The sequence below is a fragment of the Aythya fuligula genome, chromosome 3 (genome assembly GCF_009819795.1).
Source record: "Aythya fuligula isolate bAytFul2 chromosome 3, bAytFul2.pri, whole genome shotgun sequence".
Taxonomy (NCBI): Eukaryota; Metazoa; Chordata; class Aves; order Anseriformes; family Anatidae; genus Aythya; species Aythya fuligula.
This window is the reverse complement of record NC_045561.1, coordinates 82,064,223-82,091,379: the sequence shown is the minus strand read 5'-3', so window position 1 is coordinate 82,091,379 and position 27,157 is coordinate 82,064,223. Positions and strand designations below refer to the sequence as shown.

Here is a 27,157-nt window from a genome sequence, read left to right as displayed (position 1 = left end):
ATTTAAATTAATGTGTTATATGTCTAGGCTTTCACACTGGTACTGTATTTTGTCCCCAGGCTATCACAAAAAAAAAAAAAAAAAAAAAAAAAAAAAAAAAAAACCACATTGTCTCTCAGGCTGCAATCTGGAACAAAACATCTACTGGTCTTGGTAAGGAAAATTCAGTTCCCCACAAAGGCTGCACCTTGCAAACAGCACACAGAGAAGCCAGTCTTTACCAGACCACAAGGTCATGGAGTTGTTCCTTACATGGATCACTGAGATATCATGGACATACTTAAGAGTTCAAAGTCACATTCAGTTCCCATAAGAGGTATCATGTACTGAGGATTTCAACCACAAACTAAACATCTTACAACATAATATAGTGCAGAAAATAACATTTCCAAGTGTGTTTATTGAGAAATAGTAAAGATGTACATCATTTTACAAGCTTTTAATTTTAATTTACATTTTCTTAAATTATGTAGGCCCTAATAAACTATAGTCTTCTAATACATGACAGAGACCCTTGCCTTCAATTATATCTCAAAAATGCTGCTTTTGCTGGGATTTGGCTCATGTCACTTCAGCTCCTCTTCAGAGATACTAAATACCATATTCATTTAAAGCATATGCATGGTATCACTCTCGTAGAGATGACTTTTGAACCAAAACCCGGGATCTGGATACACCCTCACAGCTAAACTCTAGACTTGCTATTGCGTGCCAAGTCCATGTTTCTCATAAACTCTGCAGTTCTGATTGGCTGTGGGACTTCACCTGCTCTGATATTATGTGTGCTTGTATACAGGATTTTGGGTTGGCATCTCTATTGTTGGTGCTTGCACTGGAATATACTCTGCATCTACTGTGGATGTAAACACTGCTGCTTCTAGTGAAATCAGTTCTGGGAGCTAGCTGCCACCTATACCTTTGTTCACTATCTCCATAGGCATCTAAAAAGAAAAATCATTTTTAGCTTTTGCTTCCTCTTTTACTGATATACTGAACTGCATGGAGTTATATATCTATTATGTTAATACTTTGTGACTGCGATCCCACTGTGTTTGTATTCTGCAAGCTGACTATTCAAATGCCTAATGAACATTCAAGTTCTGTACTGACTGAAAACTGCTAATCAGCAAAAGTCATTATATCCTATACTTCATTTGCACAAAATACTTGCAAACATGACATTGTGCTCAATCTTGGTTATTCAGGAGAGGATGAATGGAAGGCAGTTTCCAATGAATATGCTGTTGAATTAAAATGCACTCAATGTCAAAATGACCAACCTTCAGTTTAATCTACTCAGGCCCATCTGAAACAGTCTCACATGACTACAACTCTGCCTTGGTTATTTTCTCCTCTGTATAGTTCATGCAGTATATTATTATTATCAGAGTAAGTTCTTTCTACAAGGCAGTCTTACAAAACATAGTTTCATTCAAAGATATATATAACAAATTTTGCATAGGAAGAGAGTATTTGTATTCTGAAATTTTGCTTTAGAATTTTAAGATTATGAAGGTTTTTTTGAGATAAAATCTTTGATTTTTTTTGGTGCATTTTTGTGGATTTTTCATCTTTATACTTCTCCTACATTAAGACACAGAATCCAAATTAAAATCAGAACTTTGTCTTGTTCTGAAAAATTTCCCTCCTTTTGCCTCTATCTCCCTCTCTGAAAGTCCGGTATATAATTGAGCCGTACCTGCCATGGAGAGTTGAAACATAACTCTACTGCAAACCTTTTATAAGAACTAATAATTGTTGCTGGTTATTGTTTGTTTTACTTCTGATTTGGAAAAGAACACTGAAAAACTGAAACAAAACAAAACAAAACTTAAGAAATAAAATTGCTTCATGCATTTAAATAACACTATCACTTGTAAAAAAAAAAAGAAAAGAAAAGAAAAAGGAAAATAAATATAAGCTACTTCACCATACCAATTATTACTTTTTATTTTATTTTTTAAAACAAAAACTTTTATGCAGAGATTCTCATGCAATGTTCTGATGCTGGAACTTGAGCGGGGCTTTTTGTTGAAAATTTTTCCTATTCCAGTAGAAACCCATTTTTTCCTCACCTGAAAGACTATGAAAAGCTGGTACCACAGGTTTATGAAAATGTACTTTTAGGCCAAATTTGAATAGGCAAATACTATATATTTAAAGAAGGTATTTGGCATTTTTACTTGTTGGACACACAAATCTATCACCCAAGTAGCTAGTGTATAATGATTTTATATGTCGCTAGTCTCATCTGATGGTTTCATACTTTCCAGTGATAATAAATCATTAGTTCATTGTCTGGTGACTTGTATATCAAATTCCAAAGCAGCAAAGAATTCCATTTTTATGAAATTATAAAGGAGTTTTGCATTGGCCTTTAATGGCTTTAGGCTTTCTCCTACCAAATAAGTTTCATGCAATCAACAAAGATGAAATTTGTTTAATACCTGATGACTAGACATATGCTGGCTTCACAGCACGTGCTTCACAGCACATAGATGGAAGAACATCTCAGTGCTGACTACTGTGTTTGTGTAAGCATTCTGGAGTTTGCATTTAACATCTCTTGCACACTCATTAGCACAGGAAACCTTAGGCATCTAGATGTACAGTGATATACACCAAAAATCAGTTCCTTCTTCTGCAATGAGAGATGAACCACTTGTAGTTTCTTCAGAGTGCTCAAGCTGCATGTAAGGATGCTAGGGGACCCTTGTGTCAAATACAGAGCTTGCTCATTTTCCAAAGCTGAAAGGCAGCATGTTCACAACTTGCAAGGTAATTATCACCATGTGGACCATAATTATTAATAGAAATGAATAAAATTAACGGTAATATATTTCTCAATATTCTTCATTAAAAATCCCTTCCTTATCTGCTGTTCATATATCTGACATGCTATTGAAATTTCTGGATTCAAAGACTCTTAGGGTTGCTTCTGTGTAATCACAGAATCACAGAATTACTCTTGTGTAATCAAAAATAGGTGAAGAAATCATGTTGACCCAAGACAGAAGACAAATTTACGTGGAACACAATGGAAAAGCCACCAAAATGCTGTTATATTTACCAAGCTAGACTGTGCTCCTGAAAGGGTCAATGTCATAATGCCAGCAATTCCAGCAGCCTGTGTTGATCCTGAATATGCTAAATGTAGAATAATTTATGCATCTGACTGGTAAGAGATTCTTTGGGATTTTTTTTTCTTTCTAAAGAACTCGTGTTTTATACCCTTATCTGTGCTTAAATACCGCATTTCACGCTCTGGTAATGCCACAGTGATCTCTAGGTACCTTTTTCTGCTGGGTGGGAATTTGTTCTTTCATACACAGCAGATGTACTCACTGTATGGCTTTCAGCAGACTAAGGTAATTCACGAATATGGCTCTTAGCGCTCTCATCAGAGACTCAAGAACTGATGCTGAAGGTGTTAAACACTTTTTTTTTTTTTTAGCTTTCAAGGTAGCGGTCCCCAATATCAACCTCCCAACATACTCTTAACTTTCCTCAAACAATCAATGGAATTACTGAGAATCCAAATAAAAACACAAACTTTCCTTTATTTTTTTTTTCTTACTGCAACAAAAATGCTTTGGTGCAGCCCTGCTCTTTGATTTCTTTTGAATTTCAAATTTGGTCATGTCAAAAATTATCACAAAATCTTTTTTTTTGTTGTTTTGTTTTTTTGTTTATCTACATAGTTTTTAACCAAAATTACATTATAACACACAAACACAGTCTTTTCTTTAAGGCACAACACATCATTATGCACATTCTGTTTGCCAAACTTATAAAAGAGACAATATTATATAACCCTCTCCCTCCCCTGTCCCCCCAAAAAAGAAAGAAAAATTGCATCCACTTCCAAAATCAGCTGCTAATAAAGTCACAGTAAATTATTTTCATCAATAATTTACACAAATTACAGGTCTAGACAGGATTGTCATTATACAGTCTGAGTGCATTCCAATTCAGATTTTCTGGGTTAGGTAGGCTAAAGTCTGGTTCAAACCTCAGTGCTGAGAATATATCCCATTTTGAGGAATGTTGTTGAACACCACCTTGTCGGTTGGAAAACGCGTGTTGGTGCTTTGCCAGTTTGAGTCCTTTGTTCACTCCTGTCAGGGCTCATTTGGTGTGTACCAGCAACCTCCACAGTTTTAATTCATTTAAAAACGTTGCATATATAAGACCATAGAGCTTCCTTACGTAGCACTAATGTTTTAACTCCATTCAGCAATCTGAATTCTTCAATTTGGAATTTTTAATTCCAAATATTTCTTCCCTTCTTAAGACAATTCATATGTGTAAAGCCAGAGGCACTGAATCACACATAAATTTCAGTGTACTTGAAATATATATATATATAAAAAGGATCGCCAACTTTAGAACACAGTTACAAATACTCTAGTTCCAGTGCTTGATGGAGAGCCAAGAGGTCCGAATGACTGGATATCCTCCAGAAAGGCATGTTGTGCTGTGTTTATCAGAGGGGGGAAAAAGGTCAGGAACAATGAATGCTATGACAGAGGGTGGTTGTCTGATAACAAGTCTAGTCAGATTACCACCATGGATTTTACACCACTGTGTTTTAGGATTGATTTTTTGCTAGTAAGGTACTGAACAAAAATCAGGCCAAAATAGATCTGATGTTAATAGTTCAACTGGAAGTAAATAATTAGACAGTCTTTCTAATAGTGTCTTGGAAAGAGCCCATTAGTTATGAAGGGCTATTTGCTATATTTTATCATGGAAACCCATACAAAGGAGCATTAACGGTTTCTGCTCCACTTGTTATACTTTGCAAGCTCATCTGATGAAGTTATAGGGACTTTCATTAAATGAGGGTTCACACACAACACTTTAAAACAGAGTTAAATTACAGTTTTATCCTTATAGGAGAAAAAAAAAGGGGGGGGGGGAAAATAGCATATTTCAGTTTCTAAAAGAAGATAGTGTGTTACAAAAGCATCAGTGTATAGTGCAGGTATATGCACTATTCTTTCAGCAATTTTTCAGGCTACAATAAAAATTATACTTTCAAGTTCTGTTCAGTTCTGTTCAGTTCAAGTTCTGTTCAGATCTATTTGTAATGGGCATCCGTCCCTCTGAATTCTGTATCTATTCATGCAATACAGCCAACACTAAGAAAAAAAGCATGCCAAAACTGGAAAGTACACAATCCAACCACTTAGTTTAGCACAAACTATGAAAGACCCATCACCAGTACTGTAACTATATCAAGGGAACCATTTGGAATGAGCATTTCAAAATATTTTCATTTTCTTTTAATTCTAATTACATTGTAAAAACTTTACTACTAAAAATACGCTTAATTTTACTGCTGCTAGGACAAAGATATTTATGTAAACTGCCCTGTGCAGGATGTCCTGAGGCAAAAATTTTCACTTTTCTGAACATTTTCAGGGCCCATACTATGAAATACAGTTCAAATTATTACCATTTTCATCTTTTTGAACATGAAAACTTATCTGGTGAAGATTAGACTTTGCTTGTAAGATGAGGAAACAATCCTTCCAGATTTAATTTTTTTTTATAATTTTATGAAACACAGATTTGTGTGCACAATCAGTATGCTGTTTTCTTTTTCCTTTACAGATGTGTCTTTCTTGATGCAAATGAAGCAAACTATTAATGTTTGCTTCTAAAAACTATTAATTCATCATATTTTCTCAGCTAACTACATACTTTTGTTAATGTTAACAAAAAATCTTCACAATTCTTTTAATGGTTTCCACATTCTCTGTAACATTTCTCTTGAAACCATCTGTTTTCACTGCTTTAAAACAGTGAAAATAAGCACCCAACCTTCATGTCAAACCCCTGCTGTCTTCTTTTTATCTGTAATTTGCTTGAAATAGTCAGACATTTTTGACCCAATCATTTTTTGGGGGCGGTCTGTTTTTAAATAATTTTGCATTTTTTTCATTCCAAACTGAAATGAAGCAAATGCTAGAATCCAAATGGGTCATTTTACTATAAGTGCTGATCTCATCATGCTCTTGTTGCCTTGCACCTGTAGACTGAAATTATTTGTCATTCTGCCCATTGTGCAACACTGACAGAAATGCAAACAGAAAGGCTTGCATTAGTAGCTATGTATCACACCAACATTTCAGGAGACAGGTTACCTTTTTTGCTGCCTGTTCTTCTTCTACACCATCCCCAATTACAACATACACTACTTTTCTGCCAAACCTTTGCATTATTCGTTCAAAGCAACTTTCTTTTCCTGGAAGATAAATGAGATAAGAGTTCAGAGTGAAGTTACCTGATTAGCTGCATGCTCCTCATCTCGGCCATCTCCAATCCAACATAAGTTATGTTAGTGCCAAATCTGGACACTATACGCTCAAAACAGCTCTCTTTGCCTGAAAAACAATGCACTACTTGTTCAAGTTATCAAGCAAGTTATCATGACACTCTACAAAGGATTATTGTAGTGGTAAGACATTGCTACTACTACTACTTTTTTATAGTTTCCAGCCTTGGACTTAGAGCTGAGACTGCTGAGAAGGAATTAGTTCCCTTAGTGATTCTAAGCTGATTCAGATAACCTAAATCTATTAAGAGTTACAGGGAAGCCACTAAGTAAGATGAAGAAATTAGAAGCATTGTGAAAATGAATAGGTTAGTGAAAGAATAAATGAATTTAAATGTTTCCCTATTATTGTAGTAATAATATTTCAAGGACAGCTACAATTTTAATTTTAACGTATCTGCAAAAATGCATCATGGAACAATGGAAAATGTGTTTGGAGAACAATGGACACAGAAAATAAAATAAGACAACAGGTTCCTGGGAGAAATTCCATGAAGTATCTGGCTCTTTAGAGGATAGTGAAAACAAGCAGGCTATCCCAGTAACAACAAACTGCAAAGTCATCTACCCATCTTCCTAAGCTTCAGTTTTATCACTAAATGCTTATGCTATTGATAATTAAACTGTTCAGATATGATAATTTCACTGTTTCCACAAGCAATCTCCATATTTAATTAACTTTTCCATTAGGAAATTTCTCTTTGATTTGCAACCTACACATGCAATTAAATCATCACTTATTGTCATACCTCCCATCAGAGTGGAGAAAGATTCTTTCTTTCCTCTTTGCAATAGTTTCATACCTGCTTTGTTAGTATGTCCTCTTCACATACCCTAAACCCCTTCACATACCCAGGCTTTTCAGTTTCTTCTCACAAGCTCCTTAGTTCTAGATCTATGATTCATAGTGCTCTTCTCTTGCCTTTTTTTTTTTTTTTTTTTTCAGCTGGAAGAGGGTTATGATTACAAAAACTGTTGCACATATTAACTGTTGAACGAGGATGAGATTTCATTATGTGCAAGCAAAAACTACAGTTTTTTTCCTGTGCTCAGCATAGTGCAGAGTTCACTGAGATGAAAAGTAGATCTTGTACTCAAAAGAGTATGCGTGTTCCTGATGTGGATGTAACTCTAGCCACACTGCTGTTAGGAAGGAAATCATGGTGCAGGACTCCTTCCACAGAGCCTCCAAAGACTATACTTCACTCTCTACCCCCTTTGGCACAATGTTGGTGCGATTTCATAATGCTCCTTCCTTTGACCTGAGTGCAATCTCAATAACTGAAGCCAACATATACAGGCTGTATGACAGATGACATTAATTCCAGAGGCTGTTCAATGTTATGTTGTTTTGAGGCTACTTTGTGCCTTGACTTTTTTTAAAGGATTCAAGGCATTTCTGTGTCAAGGGATGAGCTAAAGCTAATTAACAGGTAATGGAGATAATTGATTTTCCTGACACTGCTAGAATATATTTTATATTTTTAGTTTTTAACTTCTTTTCACAAGCTTTTTCACTTGTGAAAATCATTAAGGAGATGAATTGTAATACTTTTGTAAATGAAGTGTCAATCTCCTTGTTAGACAAGATATCACAGGTATTGAAATTAAGCATTCTTACATTAATAAATCGTAAATCACAAAACCTGCCAAAATTATCCGTCATTGTAGGCTGTGTCATATCTCACAAGAATGGTAACTTTTCTTATGCTACAAGACAATTTGGGATCTGATTTCCAAATGCCATGAATTTCCAAACTGTACACAAGCCTGTTCTGTTGTATGCTAGCAATAGGATGAGGACATGCCCTTGTGGCATCCATCAGCCCAGCTTCTTTTGGTACCAGTTTTCATTACCCTCAGTGATATACTATGATTGCAGGTAAGCTTGTGAAGCTGTGTACTAGCTTAAGTAGAGTTGAGGGTCAGAGCAGAGACTATTTAAAACAAACAAACAAACAAGCAAACAAACAAAACCCCCTTGTGTTTAGATTTGAAACAACAAAACAATTTTCTTAATTCTTTTCTGCACGTTTTATATTCTCTGTACCTGAATTAGGAGTTTCTGAGGCTTTTATTCAGTATTGGAAACTTTATGCCTTTGGGAATACCGAAAGGAAGCTGAATTTGGATTATTACTGACATAAACAACTCTAAACATGCATGTTTTAAATAACAATGTAAGAGTAAGTTGTTTTGAATCCATTTCAATACAGACAAAGAATTATTGATAATGCAGTGTAGTCAGAATAGATAAAAGAATAATTTTCTTACCTATTTTGGTTGCACTGTAAATATTTTCAATAGGAAAAGCTCCTCCTAAGCTGTATAACAAGACTTTTGCAAGTGCTGGGATAAGCTGGGTTGTTGTTACCAACACATTTACACAGTTACTCCTAAAAAGAGAGAAATAATTTAAATTTGAATAGTTTAAAATCATTACCCAAATGCTGATGAGGTGAACCAGCTGTAGAGCATATTTCAAGATTCCTCTACATTTACTTTCACTCACAGGGTTTTGCTATTCAGCAGCATCACTTCCAGAAAAATATACATAAACATTTTGGCAAAATCCTTTAAGACTTATGCTGGCATGATTGCAGGAAGTATTCCATGCTGATTTATGAAAACCAGGTCCTTGAAGATGAGTCCATTGAAATAGACATATAAGATCACTAACTGCCTCTGAGAATAGACGTCCCAATGACTTCAAAGCATCATTTTCCTGCTGGTGATTACTTGGCACTAGCTACCAGCCAAACTGAAGTGTTAGGAGAAAGAAGAAATACCATTTGTTACTCCTGTCTTGAGGGAAAATAAATGGCCAGTATACATTTCTGCACACTGACATCACTTTCTTCATGTTTCAAGAATAAGAGTATTTCTGAGAAAAGGGAGAGAAGATAACATTGAATGGAGTGGTTGAAAAGTTGAATGGAGAAGCTGAGTTAGCTTTTACACAACAGAAAACTGAAGGCCAGGCCATTGCAGACACAAAAACAGTACGACTGTGATGTGAACATGGAGCTGAGAGCCACTAGTTGTAACTTTTGATCCCGGTCCTTCCAAAAGCTCCAAGCAAGACCACAGGGTGCTATTTCTGTGTTAATGTATCTCAGCTTCCTGTCAGTAACATGTAGGTAATGTTTAGCTGCCTCATGGGTATATCTTCTGAAGATTTATAACTGTACAATTCTTTGAGACAAGATAAAAGACTATTATTTAACCGAGCAAGTGATAACTCTTCATGAAATTCATCTTCGAAAGCTCAACTGATCATTACTATACAGTGTTTTTCTGAAGATTAGCAATTTGGAAAGAAATGCAGAGCTACATATGGTAGTGTACACAATTTTAACAACATTTTTTTGTTAAAAAAAAATTGTTTAACTTTTTTTTTTTTATTGAGGTGCTTAAGACTGTTAAAAAAATAAAGAATGGCTGAGAAGCTTATTGCAAAAGTAATTACATTTAAAGTCATTTTCAGCATCTTTTCATGTTTGCTCTTTTAATTTAATGCTGATTGCTTTTTCCCAGACTTATTCAGAAGGCAAGATGGCTTAACATTGCTCTTACATTATAGTTTTAAACCATTTTTAAGGGGGGGGGGAATTTCTAATGAAATACATATTAATATTGAAATACATATTAAATGAGTAATCAGCAGCATTGCTCACAGCTTTATTACTTCAGAAGAACAATTGATTTTATGTCTCATGACTGGGAACCCAGAACTTTATCTCAGTTGTAGCATCAAACAAAGATATTCATTCTTCTGAAAACTTTTATATATGCTTAATCATACTGATTAATTTGGAACAACTGAAAGAAAATGATTTTGTGTTCTGGGATTTATATAGTATTTAGGTACCACTGTGAATAGGCACGAACATTGAAGCCCAGAACAGAAACCTGGAGTTCAGAGGATGTTGCCTGCAAGATAATAAAGGCTGGCTCACAATTCTAAAATACTCTTTCAATGTACACAGGAGCATATACCACATTTTGAAAGACTTTTCATACTAGTAATGCTGGAGTCACAGAAAATGAAATCAATTTCCGTAGAATCTTTCCTATGTCCTGTTCAAAAGTCATGTTAGACCTATACTGTTCTTTGAAAGTACTAGTGCATTGTAACCTAAAATGTCAGAAATAGACATTGCATATCCAAAGCTAAAAAAAATATATATATATATATATATTTTTAATAGTAGACTCAATACATACCTTGTGCTGATAATTGATAATGATTTAAGTGCATTTGTTAGCCAGGAGTCTGTCAGAGCTTCAATCTCTGCTCTTAATTGCAACCATGCATCTCTTTTAGCAGGTCCCAGGAGCCCTTTTATGTAAAAAAGCAAGAAAATAAATAAAATTAAATTCTGTATTTGTTGGAATGTATATATTTTTGCTATTTGTTTCAATTTTACATTTCACCACAATATGAAAAAACATCATCCTATTATTTTCATATATTCAGTATACATGACTATGTTCAAAGTGTACTTCCAAAAAGTACATATTTTTCAAACCAATCTTGGATTTTTGCAATCTTGGATGCATTAGGAGATCCTATAAGAAAAACTTAGTAAACCTATGTATATTAATGATTCAAGTATTCTTAATATATAAAAACTCCATTCATGACATAAATGAAGGGCAAGGCAGAACAATTAAAAGCCGTCCAACTATTACTACCCATTGCTCCTGTTGCTTTATCCTGTGGCATTTAAAGACTCTGAACTACTAAACATAAAATATACATATGCCAGATTTAGGTAATTTAGAAAAATATGCCAGATTTAGGTAATTTAGAAAATCATTAAGCTAACGACTAATTCACTGTCCATGTTAATAGACTGCTACCCATTTCTGAGAAAGAGCAAGCAATAGTAAAAGAACACCAAGCTAGTTTTGCTGAAGGTGAGATTTCCCTTGAGTTTCAGGTTGTTCTGAAATAAATTTCATCTGAGTTGAAAAAGTCTATGTCATAGAATGGGAGAGTGTTCACTTCGATTGCTTCCTGGTTGGATTGGCCTTGTTTCATACTCAACTGTGGCTTTAGAAATATTCCCTATTATCTCAGTCTCTTCTTGAGGTAGTCCTATTGATTAGGACTTCTTGAGGTAGACCTATTTCCTTCTTTCCTTCCTCAGAAGAGGCCTCTGCAAGTTGCACAGGACTCTCTAGAATATGATTTTTTAAAGGCTTGCTGGCACTGACATGAGTGAGTACATGAATGAAACTAGTAAGAGAAGAGTTCCTGTCCCAAAAGAAATTGGATTTCTTGTAAACAAAATTAACTGTATATGCTATAGAGTTAACAAAAGGGACTAGTGGTATGGCAATGTTAGAGGTTTTTTTGCATCCACTAGAGAAAACAGACTATCAGGTGCAGAACAGAGAATTAAGCAGCAAGTATGTTGTTACCAACTGGTTCAAGAAATTGTAGGATGTAAAAGAAGGCTATCCAGAAGTAGTTTGTACTGTGGAAATTACACAACCTCTTTCCTAGAGTAACAACTTGTTCGATGTAGAATAAGTGTCTCTTTACCAAAAGTAAGTCAGGAGGATGTAGGTACAACTAATCTAGATCTGAAGGATAAAAGGGACCTCTGTGCAAATAAAATGGAAGCCTGCCTTGCTTATCCATCTCTGGTTCTCCTGCACAACAGCACAATGTTGGATCTGTCCGTACAGTCAGGGACTTTCAATAGCTCAAGATCCAGTCAAGTAATTTTCTATTCACTCTGTGGTTTGCAAGGCACTTTCATTTGGCAAAAGTTCATTGCCATGAAGTTGAACCCGACCAGCATTCTAAATTGTTTGTGACAGTTAAACTCACCTCCTATGTTGTTCTTGTAAGTATTATACAACTCTTTTACTCTTCTGTAACGGAAAGCCAGCTTCCTCATCCAGTCAACCCCTCCTCTTACACCTGTTGGCAGACAAAGGTTTGCACTACTTGCAGCTGCATGGAAGCCATCAGTTGCAAAACTGTAGGTACTGCAAACACCCAAAATACAGTAAAAATAAATACAATGTACTCCTGTAAATGCTTAATGTATTTAATCTTTAAAGAAAAAAAAAATAAAAAAGAAAAAGTAAATGCTCTATCTTACCTTAGGTCTTGTCCATTATCATCAGAAGAAACATCATCTATGTGAACTTGATCACATTCCTATTGAAAAAAAAAAAAAACATCAAATGATAAATTATTTTAAAGGAGAATGTGTTCACCATATGCTCAATACAGATGAAGAAATGATGGTTGCAGGCCACTAACTAAACCTGAAGATGGCAGTGTATGCACACTTACAGCTTTTTGCCACCATCAATTTCCTTAAAACAATACAACCTTTAATTCCTATGCTGTATAAATTATCAGTTAAAACAGGCCTTTAGAAAAGTGCTCTGTAATTTTAGTGTGACTTTCCATAAAAATATATTTAAATTGAAAAAAGGACAATTACAATTCACTCCTGTAGTCTCTGTAGCACACCAACAGTCCAAAATCACTGTAAGCTTATTCCCCTGCTCCCTAAAAGTTAGTGATGATGAACCTTAAAAGGCATGTTATTTGTGTTGAGTGTCTCGGAGTTTGGATGCTTATCAGATTCTTGTCTTGATTTATCCAAATGATTGTGGCTGGGAAATTGCAGATAATCAAGTGGTCCTGGAGAACTTGACTATTTCCTGGTTTAAAAAGGGATGGAAGTAATTCCCGAGAACTGAGGTACATTGAAAACCTGATCGCCACACCCCCCCCCCCCCCCCCCCCAGTCTGTGTTTCTGATTGGGTAGCTATTAAATATCATTTTCTGCACAAAAGTTACAGGAGAAAGATAGGAAAATGCAGGAGAAGCACAAATAAATAAAAAACTCAAGCCACCATGCAACAGTAAATACAAGCAGGGATCGTATTACTAATTTCTGTAGTTGCTAGCAGCAATAACCTACCCCAAAGACACACTGGAAATTCAGTATTCAGAGACTTTACATTACTGTATGGAAGTGATTTAAAAAAAAAAAAAAAAAAAAACATTTAAAATAGCTGTTATTAACATAATCCTATTTTTTTTATGAAAAAGTTCAAGGATATATTTAAATACAAATAACTCCTCAGCTAGTGTTTTCCAATTTAGTCTCACCATAAGACAAAACGAAGCTGCACTTTCAAAATGAACAGTTTAATGCTTCAAATAGTCATTTGAGTCATCTACTTCAAACAATATTTCTCACAAGCAACTACCATTTCTGTCCAAAACTTTGTTTGCTTTTCACTGAATGAAAACATCAGTAGACTTTTATCCACATGAAGTTAAAAAAAAATAGCAATTTGTGTATAAAATAAACACATAACACTTCATTTTAATACAAGCAATCATAATTAAAAAGTATGTACCAAGTCTAAAAGAATGAATGGCCAAATTGAGCTCAGCTTAACACATTAAGAAAAGCATGAAAGACCTGCGTTCAAGGAAGAGAAATGAATCATTCTTCTCCCCACTGGAGAAATAGAAGTTTTTGGTTTGACTAAGAAGATTAGCTTGAGCTTTAGAATATTTTAAAGAAGGTGCTTTTGGATGTAAATAGCAGATGAAAAGAGAAAGAAAAAGGGAAGTGACAGCTGAAATAAAAGATTCATTCCTTTACCCTAATTTATTATTTATACTCAAGATAAAAAAAAAAAAAAAAGCAACTGGACTCCACCCAGTGTAGAAAAGAAGCTCAAAAATCAGATGAAAGGTCCCACTGGGAAAAAATTCTACCTTGATATTTTGCAATATCTGAGGAGCATCTGGTTTCCTAATCACCTTGACTGATTACACTGGAACTGGTCATAGCATGAGATAGTTCTAGAAGTTTAAAAAATGGTCCTGTGGATTTGAACATGTACTAATTAAATGGAGAGTACACAGAAGTCTTCATGGATAAGAAGGACTTCCTGTGCTGTTTGGGTTTTGTTAAGCTGTTCAGCTATATCGTTCCAGCCTTGAAAATTACAGATAACTGTTCCACTGACAATTTAATTAAGTTTAATATGAGTGGGTGGCAAAGGCTCAGCTGTTCACTTTTACTTTTTTATCTAACAATTTTTTTCATTGGCTTCAGCAACAGAAGAAGAGGGAAACATGATTGTTTGCCTCTTGTTCCTGAAATAAAGTTGCTAAGTTTTCAGCCATATGAAAGGATACAAATCAACAACATCCTGTACCTTCCTCCTTTTTCCCCTTTCTCTTCTCCCCTAAGATCTATTGCTCACCTCCTAAGCAATATGGCAATACTCATTTGCTGACCAACAGTAAACTCATGTGTCCCCCACTTTTCGCATCATTTTATTTTGTCCTGTTTACTTCATCAACTTCAAGTAAAATGATTACATTTTACTTGGGGTGAAAAAAAAGAAAAAAAAAAGAAGAAGAAAAAAAAAAAAGAAAGAGGAAAAGGAAAAGGAAAAGGAAAAAGAAATAAAAAGAAAAAGAAAAGGAAAAAGAAAAAGAAAAAGAAAAAGAAAAAGAAAAAGAAAAAGAAAAAGAAAAAGAAAAAGAAAAAGAAAAAGAAAAAGAAAAAGCAGGCAGTTTAAGCAGACTGGAGGTAATTCTCATCAGCTGGTGGCACAACACTAAATCTGAATTGCTTGTAAAAGAGACCAAATAGTTGAGGGGAGGAGGGAAGGAAAGATCTCTGTCAATGTTAAAGTGAAATGCTTTTCACAGCAGCTACAGTATTGCCTATACTCAAGTCACAAGTCAGTGCAAAGTCAAAACTAAGAAAGAAAAATATATGTCATAATACTGAGTGTACAGGATAGGAATCTAGGTATAATAACAGGCTTTTGCTTGAGGCAGTACCAATTTAAATTATATCTGAGAGCAGTCAATTCTTTGCAGCAAGTTTTAGAGACTGAAATTTGAGAGTGCAGAATCAACAAATCACCCTTAAAATATTCAACACTATGCTTTCTCAGATTATACAGAAATCTCCCTTTTTATGTATTTGCTTCATTTTCTGTTAAAAACAGTTTGACCTGCTTCCCAAGTTTTAGGACTTATTTATATCTATTTTTTCTCCCTCATTTCCATTTCTCATGAGAAAACAGAACAAAACAAAACAAAACCTTCCTTAGAATATGATACGATTATGATATAAATGGAAATGTAATTCAGTTTGTTTGAAATAAATATACTTTTCTTACATTGATGATAGAGTTGGAAGATTCATGTCCAAATTCATGCTTGCAAACTGTAGAAACTGTTTTGTGGGTGTGCATAGCATGTTTTATCAACATTTCTAAAAGCTGCCTTAAAATTAATACTGAGATAAGAACAAAAAATTCCTTCTATTCCTTACCTGGTTGAGAACAGAATGCTTTACTCTGGCTATTGTTACTGATCTTAGTCCCAGCTCTAAACATTGTTTAGGCACATGAACTTTCTAGAGCACCAGACTCCTATTTTCATGGCAAAATACCAACTGCCCTCCCAAGTGATACTTCTCAAACTAACTAAAATTTATACACTGAGAATGAAATAGCTGGAGAACAGCCTAGCCTGAAATAAAACTGCAGCTTGGCTGATTAGGACATGGGTTACTGGGTCAGTGGGGAATGTCTCAACAGATTGGAATTTCTGCATCAGCAGTCATTGTAGTGAGACAGATTTGCATAAAGGAAGGAAAACTTTATTTTTGTATGTGATAACTTCCAATAACTTGGTTGTTATTACTAAACCCTGGTATGCAGTGCTTGTAACCTAGACAGAAAGATAAAAAAGGGGAGCCTAGAAGATGCTGTGACTGAAATATAAAGGAATCCAAAGGAATATAAATTCACTAGTACATTACAATTGCCATATCCAGAGACATGGTTTATTGTGGGATGTAAACGAAAGCAAGGCAGAAGGTATGAGACCTAATGGCTCAGCACTAGAAAAGAGAGATGAAGAAAGTATAAGTAATCTCAATAATCTGTCTACTGAAAAAAAAAAAAAAGAAAAACATATATCCAGTGAGAACTGAAGGTCTCATGTCTTGATGACAATGACTATCAGCAGATCATCACCAAGATCATAGCCTACCTCCCTCCTCCTGTGGAAGGGTGGAGGAAGGAAAGCAGAGAGAGAAAGAGAACTGGGCAACTGGGGAATTCTCAGGATTCATCACTTGGTCATCGTGTAGATCCACTGTAATATTTAGTGCTTAGAAATGGGCATGTGCTCTGCAAACATGTTTAAACAGACAGAGCTAATCATCTGCGTATTAAAGGATGCATCTATGTACTTCGGCACAAGATGCCATGCTTCAAAGTACAAAGCTTGGAATTTTGGTAATCTTATAATAGTTCTGAAACAAAGCTGAATTCCAAGCTAGAAAAGACCTAATTGCATATAGAAATGCAATCAAATCTAACAAATCAAACTGATCATGAAATTTTAAAAGAGCATCCCCAAGGACATTTTCTTGATTTATCTAAAACTGAAAACTATCAGGGTAATGTTCAAGCTCTGGAATGAACTGGTGTATGAATTTTTACACAGGATATTAAAACCATTCTATGAAGAATATACAAAAGATGATGACTCAGATTTGAAAGTCACCTATGAAAGCTGAATTGGAGATCTACAAATAAAATAAATAAAGAATGGAATGAAGCTTCAATGGCCATAACCAAGAATAAAGTATATAAAGAGGTCAAAGATCCATTTTGCTGAACTCTTCCTCTTGAATGCAGCACAAGCTTGAAGAAATCTGGGCACATGCTACTGAAAGGCTTAAAGTTCATTGGGTGTCACATGAAATCTGAACATGCAAGGGCAAAGGTCTGCTAAAAAGAAATTTAAGCAATGCTTTGAAAAATTGATTTGGAATCTATCCCTGGTACAGGGCACTAGAAAGAGAACCTTCACTGAATGCACTTGCATTGTCAAGTGATGACTCACTTAGACTGCAATAAAACACCGACTGGTGAAGGCATATCCAGGGTTTTACTGTCTTATGTTTCTGCTGCTGGAAAGAGGAAATACAGTGCAGGTATAGGGTGAAGTAGATCCTAGTTTCTTGACATGAAAAGAGCTGAGAACAAGTAAGGTCTGCAGGGCACGACAAGGGCTTCAGCATGGTGCTTTTCCCACTGCCCACAGCTGACAAAGGAACAAAAGTGCACGCTAGAAAAACCAACAGCCCAGTGAATGAAAAAATCTCTCTCTCTCTCTTTTTTTTTTTTTTTTTTTTTTTGTATTCATTCACCAAAGACCTTTCTCTAGCATTTTACACAAAACCTCAAAGTCTTCCACTTGCTGTTAGTGGAGAAATATCTGTACACAGAGGGAAATCAGGGATCCACTGTGACTAAGACAACAACTGATTTAGGTGAGGGGAAGGTCTGAAAAGTCTGCAGTTCAATTTAAGAGCTGTTTTTCATCCACTGTCTGTTCCACAAAATAAATAAAGAGATAAATAAACACAGCTGTAAGGCTGCCACATTCCACTTTAGCAGATAAAGACTTCTGGAGAGAAATGAAATGTCTGTGAAGCACTGCCGATGGGTCCACTCCCCAGGCAGTTGTCCCTTTGGCTGTCCGTCTGCGTGCTTCCCACAGGCAAGTGATCCCCAGTGGTTGCTCCCCAGGAACAAGCCTCTCCCTTTTCTGACCAGATGCCAAGTGGCACACCCTGGGTATGTTGTGACAAAACGTGTGGTCTCCTGGTTACCTCAGGAAGAAAACGTGGGCAACTAGGAGGCTCCACATTGTCAGGATGTGACACACTACATTCTGGATATTTGAAAGCCTGCCAGATCTAAAATTTTGCATGGGAACTTCTCTCCAGATTTTCCCCTTTTATCTGGAAGGGAAATAAATAAGTAAAAGATGAAAAAAATCTACAAGCTAGATAGTACAGGATTTGATACCCAACAGGATTTGATATGCAGAGACAGTGTCTGGATTGACCAAACTTCTATCTGTAATGCTTCCAGAAATCTGGTGATGAGTGTCTCCCAAGTGCATGGGACAGTGAAGAACCCAAACAAAGAAGTAGTTGTGTTATTGATCATGGTTTACTCAAAGTCTCTGAAAGGAATACAGGGTTATAAATTAAATTACTGGGAAGGTAACCAAAAAAGTATGGAATTGAATCAGATGTATAAATGGTGTTTTGAATCTTTAGATTCACAAAATTTATAAATAACTGTTCTTTTCAATGCTTACAAGTTCTTTAGTCTTTTTAACAAAAGAATAAATAAATCCAGAAATTTCTTAACTAAGTTCAGAAAGGCCTCTTTGTTAGTTTATATGGAAATAGAGACTTTATTATTCCATAAACCTTAATTTTTATTCCATAGACTACTTTGGCATTTTCCAGAATGAGCCATTCCTGTCTGTAATCTTTCACTTGAAACTCACAGTATTCTTCAGGGGGTAGAGAAGAGGAGAAGATGACCTGCACATAAGCTTCTATATTCTAATAGAAAGGTTTGGACACTGATGATAAGAAGAAAATTGAGATGTGTCCTCAGTTTCTACAACATTGGAGATGACACAGTCACAGTTCACTAATGTTGCAGTCTTTGAGATAAATGAAGAATATTCTATCTTTGAGCAAGAAGGGTGGCCAAAAGGATACTCAGGAGTGTGAAGATAATAGTGCAGTCTCTTAGATCAGATGATGCCACCCCCTCAAAGCAAATGTAGAGAACTTCAGGAGAAAGAGTGGGAGACACTTACATCTCTCCTGGAAATCACTGCAGAAAAATCTAAATCCATAGGCATTGAAAAGATGGCCATAGGAGAAAGATCTTTACTGGAGAGGAAGGTGTAGTTTGCAGATTACACATCTCATGGAAGGAGTCTGGTGCCACAGAAACTCACCGCCACCTGGCTAACACCTCTCTGATTAGCATATGACAAATCCAAAGTCTGGAAAGGCATATGGCATCACACATAACAAACAGTAATGCACAGCAAAACCACTGTGTCAAAACCCCAGATATAACAGCATTTATATTCCTTTGATTCTTACCTCTAAATCATTAAAAAATAAGTGTGTATCAGCAAGATTAAAAATCATTTCTTCCATTCGTAGTCCAAGAGTCACTGCCATTGGTGGATCCTTAAAAAACAGAAATCAAGGTTAGCTACTTAAATACCTTTAAGTTACATCATGACTTTAAAAAATGTTATATACAAAGTATTTTGAAAAATAACACTGCAACAAATTTCTCTAAAATCCTTTCAGTATTAAGCTATTTTAGTATAACACTACAAGAAGAGTTTGCTGAACCTGTGTGAAAACATTCGGGGAACTGGGTATGTTGAATCATCTTTTTTGAAAGCTGAGACTTTTGTAACCTGGCTAAACTATGGCAAAAGGAACAATCTGGTGGCCCTGTGTAAACCTGCATAAATAAGGCTGTAAACAGGCAGGGTACTTTCCACTAAATATACCAAAGAGAAAATATATATTTATTAAAATAAAAAATATACTATATTTTTCATCCCTGAGTCTTTTATAAAAATATGTAAGTATCTTGATTGTCAATTTGTGGGCAGAAGAAAAAAGAATCAAGAAGCTGTAACTGATTTTTCTGAGCCCATGTACTGTTAGTGGCAGAGGCTGGAACAAAATTATTCCATGTGATACCCAGTCCACCACACAATTCTTCTGGCCTCTTAGCTTATCTTCACAATTTTTGGATACATAGAAGTCCTCAACAAAGCCATGATAAACAGGATTAGGAAAGGTATTTTACCTCTACCAATGATTTCTTTGTAACTGATTATCCTACCCATAGGAAGGCATAGGATTATCATAACCATAGGAAGGTATGGTTTATGTGGCCTTTTCAATTTCTAATGTTTCTGTTTTAAAAAAGTACAAAAGGCAGTCTGAACCCTTGTCCATTTCCCCAGACTGAGTTTCAAATAAATAAATTGTCACTGCCTTACCTCTGCTTATGTCTATATAAGTTCTTCCCTAAACTCTGCTGCTCCAATATGCATCCTCACTGTGCTTTGTCCTTTCCAGTCTAAATATGTACTGTTCTCCTGTGCAGACAGGAGAATTCCCAGGATCTCATGTATGGTTTTATTGCAGGTATTCTACGAAGTTCCTGCAAGCATTCTTCTAAGTATTCTTAAGCATGTTTACAATCTATGGCACAATTCTTTAGGTACTCTACAGTAATGTGAAAGCATATGCAAATTTGATTTTGTTACAGATAATCTCTTCACTTATTTTGAAAAACAGGATTCCTGTCCCTGGATGGGATTCATTCAAAATGTTTCTGTTTGTTTGTAGGTCAGCTTTCATTTTATCAAATCATGCTACCTCAGCAAGATACAATAAATTTCCTGTTTTGAAACGTTTGTCTAAGAGCCTTTATTGTGCAGCAAATGTGAGGCGTTTAATTTGATTTTGCTAGGCTTGCTAGGAAAGACGTTGAGAAAAATTACATCATCTTACGTTTCTTTAAGGATAAGAGCACACATGGACAGTTTCTGATGACTACCTGACAGCTGGTAACTAGTTATTCCACTGCCTTAATCATCTGCCTGAGCTTGTGAGGTTCAGCTAACATTTTACACTTAAGATACTACAATATTTTTCAAAAGTGGTTATGATACTCTTCTCATTAAAACAAGAACAAAAATCTAAATTTCATAATTTAAAGTGATTGACACTTGTGAGTTTTTAGAAATCTTTTTTTTTTTTTTTTAAATACCTTGATATTACAAGTCTAAAAGTTTACCAGTATGTTCCCATCTGGAAAAAAGAAAAAGAAAAAAGAAGAAGAAGAAGAAAACAAAACAAAACAAAACCAAAAAAACACCATCCCATTCAAAACCTGAAATGATCATTCATTAGTATTAGGATCAAAGGCTTCCCAATCAGGATCATACATCTGCTACTCTAGGGCTTCACAAAGACAGATTAAAAGATGGCTTCTGCCCTGAAGCACTTAGAAAACTAATGGTAAAATCTGAAACATAGACATATTTTGACCCTTGCTCATGAAAATGTCAGACTTGAAGAGGAGAACAGCGTGTAAGAAATTGTAATGATCCAAAGTTAGATACAATGCTCTGGCACTGAAAGAAAATATTTCTATATTGGCCTTTGAACTGGTCTAGACTACCTTTTAGAAGTAAAAACCAAAGGCAGTGCCTAGTAACGTAACTTCATCCCATACATCTTCTGCAATCATGTTCACTGGATCTGAAAACCATGTGGGTGAAGGCAGCAGCAAGTGTAAAGGTCAGTTTTCCAAAGGGATGATTAAAGAACGCATGTTAGCAGATTTGCAAAAAATCATGTAAGATACTTAGAACACAAATCATAAAAATACTTTGGACTCATGAGATTCCTCATCAAGCCATAATGCTTTTATCAAAATGTCATCATGCATACACGTGTTCCTCTCTCCTTTCCCTTGCAGTTTCTTCTGTGCACAGTAAATTATGATTTTTTTTTCTCCTTAGATACAATATAAGAGTTTTTGCAATGTTTTTTTTTGCCTCAGTCCTATGAACACTAAGGTATGTGCATAGCTTTATGCACAGGTGGTAACTCATTATTATTTATGTGAGTAAAGTTACTCACTGGAGTGCTTCCAAGACTGGAATCTTAAACTTCTGATTCTCAGCCTCTTTTTTTCTCCTTCCTGGGAAGAAGTGGAGTGAAATGAGGAAATATGCTATAACATATTCCATTATAATCCAATTTATTTTTACAGAAACTATCAAATATGTATCACAATTTCCTGCTTTGCCTAGTATACTTGAAAGATATAAATATGACATAGCTTTTATTATTTTCTTATTAGTAGAACATTTGTAACCAACTATGCCTGACTTTATTACTGTTAAAATGAGATTTCCTACATTCCTGTTTTGACAAAGGCATGTGTAGGGTATTGCCAGGTACTATATGTAAAATAAAATAAAACGAAGAGACTTCATTTCAGCTTAGCATGAAATCAGTCTGTGATCTCCCTGTAACAACTTCTACTAAGAAGAGTCACTGGAATTGAAATCTCAAGACAGGAACAATTCCTCCTTGAATAAATTTGAACAAACATGCACTGCAACTGTTTAACAAGAATTAGACATCAAGTTCCAGCTCTTGCCATGTAAGTCCATCCTTTCACATAGAAAAATAAACAGAGGAAGCAGATTTATCAGTGTCTTGTGGTTTTAAAGTGTTTGCAGAATGTGGAGGAACATCCCAATCTTTATTTTACTGTCTTTCAACTCAAAGCAGGAGTTGCAGACTGACTCAAGTGGCACAAAGAACTGAGTTGAAAAGAGAGAAATGTGCAGCTGATATAGATTCAAGCACAGCAAATTGAGAAATTAAATGAAAGGCAGACTAAACTTCTGCCAAAATGTTGTTTTGTGCTACTCTGCATAAGCACATACTAAAGAGGAAATTATTATTATTATTATTATTATTAATAATAATAATAATAATAATAATAAAGAAACTAAACAAAACAAATCTGGAAGTTTTACCCAGATAATTTGCAGAATAAACCAGCAAAACTCTTTGGCCCTCAGAGGGGCCATCTGATTTTAGCCAGATATCACTAGCATGCAAAGGAAACAGGACCAGCTATGGCACTTCTGTATACCAAAATACCACTTTAGTTACATTATTTTGAAGGCACTAATCTGGAGCCAGACTGTCTGCCTTTGGACTTTTCTACTAGACTGGTCCATCCACTAGAATGCCTCCTGGGAGACTAGGTAAAAATATCCTGGGACAACCAATATTTATATGTTTTGACCAAGAGAAAAGTGGCTTGAATGAAGCCCCAAAAGCTCAGTGGTCATTATTGGAAGAAAACTATTTAATATTATTTTGGAAGGTCAGTTTTCAGCACAAGATGTTCAAAAATAACTTAATTTCTTGGAAAAATAAAATACAAACATAGCAAAGAATTTTATACAAAGCCTCACATAACAAGTAGGTAAACAGGCAGTCAGGTAGATTTATTCTGACAGGAATTTGTATGCATGAAGCATTAAACATAAGCAAGAAATCAAACAAGCAAAATATATGAATAATGTTATAAGAATAGATTTTCAATGGATGGCTGTCCTGAACAGACTTACAACAGCAGTGACCCCTGGAACAAAATAAAAAAAAAAAAACAAAACAACAAAAAAAAAAGTAGAAATTTTTAACTTATATACTAATATTTTTTAGCTTAAAGACACTTCCCTACATTACATAGGAATCCCAGATTTAAGTTCAGCTCTCACAATCTCATAGGGGACACTCGTTCCCAGAGAGTTTCACATAAGTGGTAATGGAGAAAGAGAATACATCTCTTAATAACCATATCTGGTGGCTGATGAAGGACAACTCACGTACTCCACAAGGAGTTTCTGTTCCGTGCTCTCCAGAAGGCAGTAGGAAAATGGACTCAGAGGTCTCAGACAATGAGGGAGTGAATGGAGAGCACAACTGGAAGTCATGAGAGATACATGATTAATATAGACGAACTAAAGCATGTTCATGAGTGAATTTGAGAGTGTCAACATGTGTGCTAATAGTGACAAAGTTTTTCTGTTTAATGACTAGAGAAGCAGTATGTGAGCAATAAAAACCTTCGGAGCCTGTTCAAGAGAAGTCTACAAGGTTAACATGGCCTCCCTGACAACTTCCTGGCATTTGCAATTCTATAAAAAATGTCAGGATGTGATCATGAAGTGTGGATTGGTTTTGATTTTTGCACTTGGAGATCACATTCTCATCTTCCCAAGGGTATGAGGGACTTTCATACTATTTGTTTTTACCAGTTCCACTTTAACTCACAACATTTATCTGTGCATCCTTGCCCTCTGGTTTGACCTGGTAGAAATGAATGAAATATAAATGCTCTGAGGTAGAAAAAATGCAACTTAATCAGCCTTATATCACTGAGAATAACTGGAATATAATGGAACAAAGAAAATATGCTGTTCACAGGGAATAAGAATGTACATCATAAACTTTAACAGATGATGAAATATAACACGTCCTGTCACATCAACAAATCCTTACTTAAGAGTTCATCATTGTAGAAAAATGTATCTGCCAACTAGTGCTCAGCTGCAAAAAACATCATCAGCCACACAAGTCATAATATAACAGCTCAAATGATGATGTTCATGATTTACTACTGCAATCAATAATTAAAAATAGAAATGTACTAATTTTATGAAGTATGAGGCAGATGAGCAAATGAGGTGAACAATGAGAGGTACTTTCAATGCTGGGAAACAGCACAGTTACCCTGAAACCTAACAGAGGTATAAGGTATTTTTTATTCTCTCCTTATATTAATTCTGACCAATGTGATCAGATAACCACTACACCAAAAGTCAGACAGAAGCACCAACAGGTAGAAAACAGCAAGACACAGAATCATTCTCTGGATACACTTTATATCTTGATATTTTAAAGTGATACATTGATCCGCCTCTGGCCAAATATCTCCTGCTTCAGTTGAGTTCAAAGCTATGCTCTACTGGTGCTGAGGTAAGAGGCAGCAATTTGCTGGTCTCTCCCCCTAGCTATAACAGCATGACAGCCAACCCCACATACTGCACTCCATGCATTCTATAATGCACAGAAAAGTGAGATTTTTTTTAAACTATTATTATTAATATTTTGTTTTTCCTTGCTCACTGGAAGAAATTAGGTAAAGACATAATGAAAAAGGAGAATGAAAGTTCACATATCAAGAAAGAGATATAAGAGAATGGAGAGGGTAAATATCCTTGCTTGTTTGTGTATTTGCACTGGTCCTAAACACAGCATTTCACCTTTTTAAAGTACAAAGTGAGCACACTTGGTATAAAAAGACTCCTTCCCTTCCCGCATTAAAGACTCTCTAATCTCATTTAGAATATTTAAATACAGAATATTTAAACCCAATAGTAATATAAAATAAACATGGAAAAGATACACATGTGCAACTGAGCATCTATTAATATTACACACCTTTAATTTTATTTTTATTTTTTTATTCAGAGAAAAAAACATCACAAAGAAATAATTTAGTATCATTATTATTTTGTAGTACCCTAAGAATTTTTCATTGTACAGGCTTTCTAGGAAAAAGTAGCACCTGCAACATTTCCAAAAGACCACTGTGCTCACTAGGAACTTCATTATTCATGGGCTATTTATCCTCATAGTGATCCAATTCTCATAACCTTGGTTTGAATTAAGACCTTGTTTATAGATAGAGATCATATGCAGGAATGATAAGGGCTACATCTGCTAGAGCGGTCATGCGCCAGAAGCTGACTGAGGTGCAGCTGTGCCATCTTTTCATTCTCTTATGTCTAACCTCTTAGGCACTTAGGCTCAGACAGATCCCATCTTAAGTTTAGACAACACTTCAATGACATGCAAAAGTTAAAGCCTACTAATGATAAGCTCTGCTTGTATTCCCTTTTGCACTGCCCCATCCTACTGTTGCAGTCAGCAATACACATATTCCAGTTTAAGTGGTACCTTATTACGTTCTCTATAAATATGTTAAAGGTAGTTACTGTAGGGTAAAAGAAAAACAAAACAAAACAAAACAAAACGAAACAAAAAAACTACTAATTTTCTATTACAGTCCCTGGAAATGAACACATTTCCCTATTTGTATGGATGTTGCTTATCAGTAAAAAAAAAAAAAAAAAAAGTTACTTAAGAATTCCTCTCGTTTTACTTCATGATTGTCCATGACATTTGTTTACTGATGCTGATCTCAGCAGTATAAATACATTAATTTCATGTGCCCTTGGGATATTTTTGGTTTATACAAGCCAACTTTATCTGCTGACAATACTACTGGCTGTTAATATGCCTTTACTGTTTCTAACATCTCTGTATGGAGAATCACTTATAGTAACAGCTGAGTTCTTAAAGACCAGTGGCACTGGTCTTTTTCAAGTATCTATACTCATAACAAAAGCAAGAATCCAAGAGGAATTACTTTTCTGTAGCTGTCTTTAAGACAGTTTATAGTTATCCATAAATTTTTGCGAGTTAGAAAAATCTGCTCTGATTTTTAAAACTTTGTAATAGTTGATTCAGACTTTGCTAATAGAGTATGTGAGGTGCATGAGATGGAAACATCCTGTGGGCACAATCAAACACGGATGAAAGAAATGACAGCATCACTGTGGCAATTCTGCAAGCTCCGTGGTAGTCTGTGGGCTATACTCAAAAGTTATACAAATGTTCATGTTCAGCTAGGTTTCTCTCTTGATTTGCTAATTAGAAATTAGAAATGGTTCTGACAAAGTAGCTGTTGTTTCTGTGTTTGAAAAACAGCAGAAGTTTTTGACAGAGTACTGAAATGATACAGCACTGTTAAGTTGAAACATAATGAAGCCTATTTTGTATAAGACATGAATAACTACACTTAGAAATCCAGAAAATCAGATTTTTGTCTGGGCCTGTGAGTTTTTTTATTACCTTTCTCTTTTTATAACCACAAATATCTGCCTTGAAACACAGAGGACTGGCCCATCAGCAGTTATAATCTGCAGGTTCTGGCTTTGGAAATTTCTGACCCATTGGCTGGGGAGTTTGGGTGTGGAAAGCTTTTCTCTAATGTACTTTCTCACAGGCTTCCCTTAAGCATCTGATTCTGGCTGAGATAAAGAGGCAGGAAACTTATGATAAACAAGCAGTTCTTCTGCTTGTCTAAGTTTTAAGTTTTTCTTAAGCAAAAATAAGTTTGCATTAATTATTCTTAAATGGCACAACACCTAGTAAACCTTTTGCATGCATACCAACATTCTTCCTGTCCATTTTTCTCCC

General features: G+C 35.3%; 1 protein-coding gene across 1 annotated transcript in view; it reads right to left on the bottom strand.

Annotated features, from left to right (window-relative positions):
• Nucleotides 1–3,838: 3,838 nt before the first annotated feature.
• The window catches only part of EYA4 (EYA transcriptional coactivator and phosphatase 4), a 71,978-nt gene continuing 48,659 nt past the window's right edge, over nt 3,839–27,157 (bottom strand). Inside the window, 8 exon segments of the mRNA XM_032185448.1 lie at nt 3,839–4,477; nt 6,293–6,333; nt 6,336–6,392; nt 8,618–8,739; nt 10,571–10,685; nt 12,189–12,349; nt 12,466–12,524; nt 19,364–19,453. Coding sequence (XP_032041339.1) covers nt 4,397–4,477; nt 6,293–6,333; nt 6,336–6,392; nt 8,618–8,739; nt 10,571–10,685; nt 12,189–12,349; nt 12,466–12,524; nt 19,364–19,453 — 726 coding nt within the window. The 3' untranslated portion in view covers nt 3,839–4,396.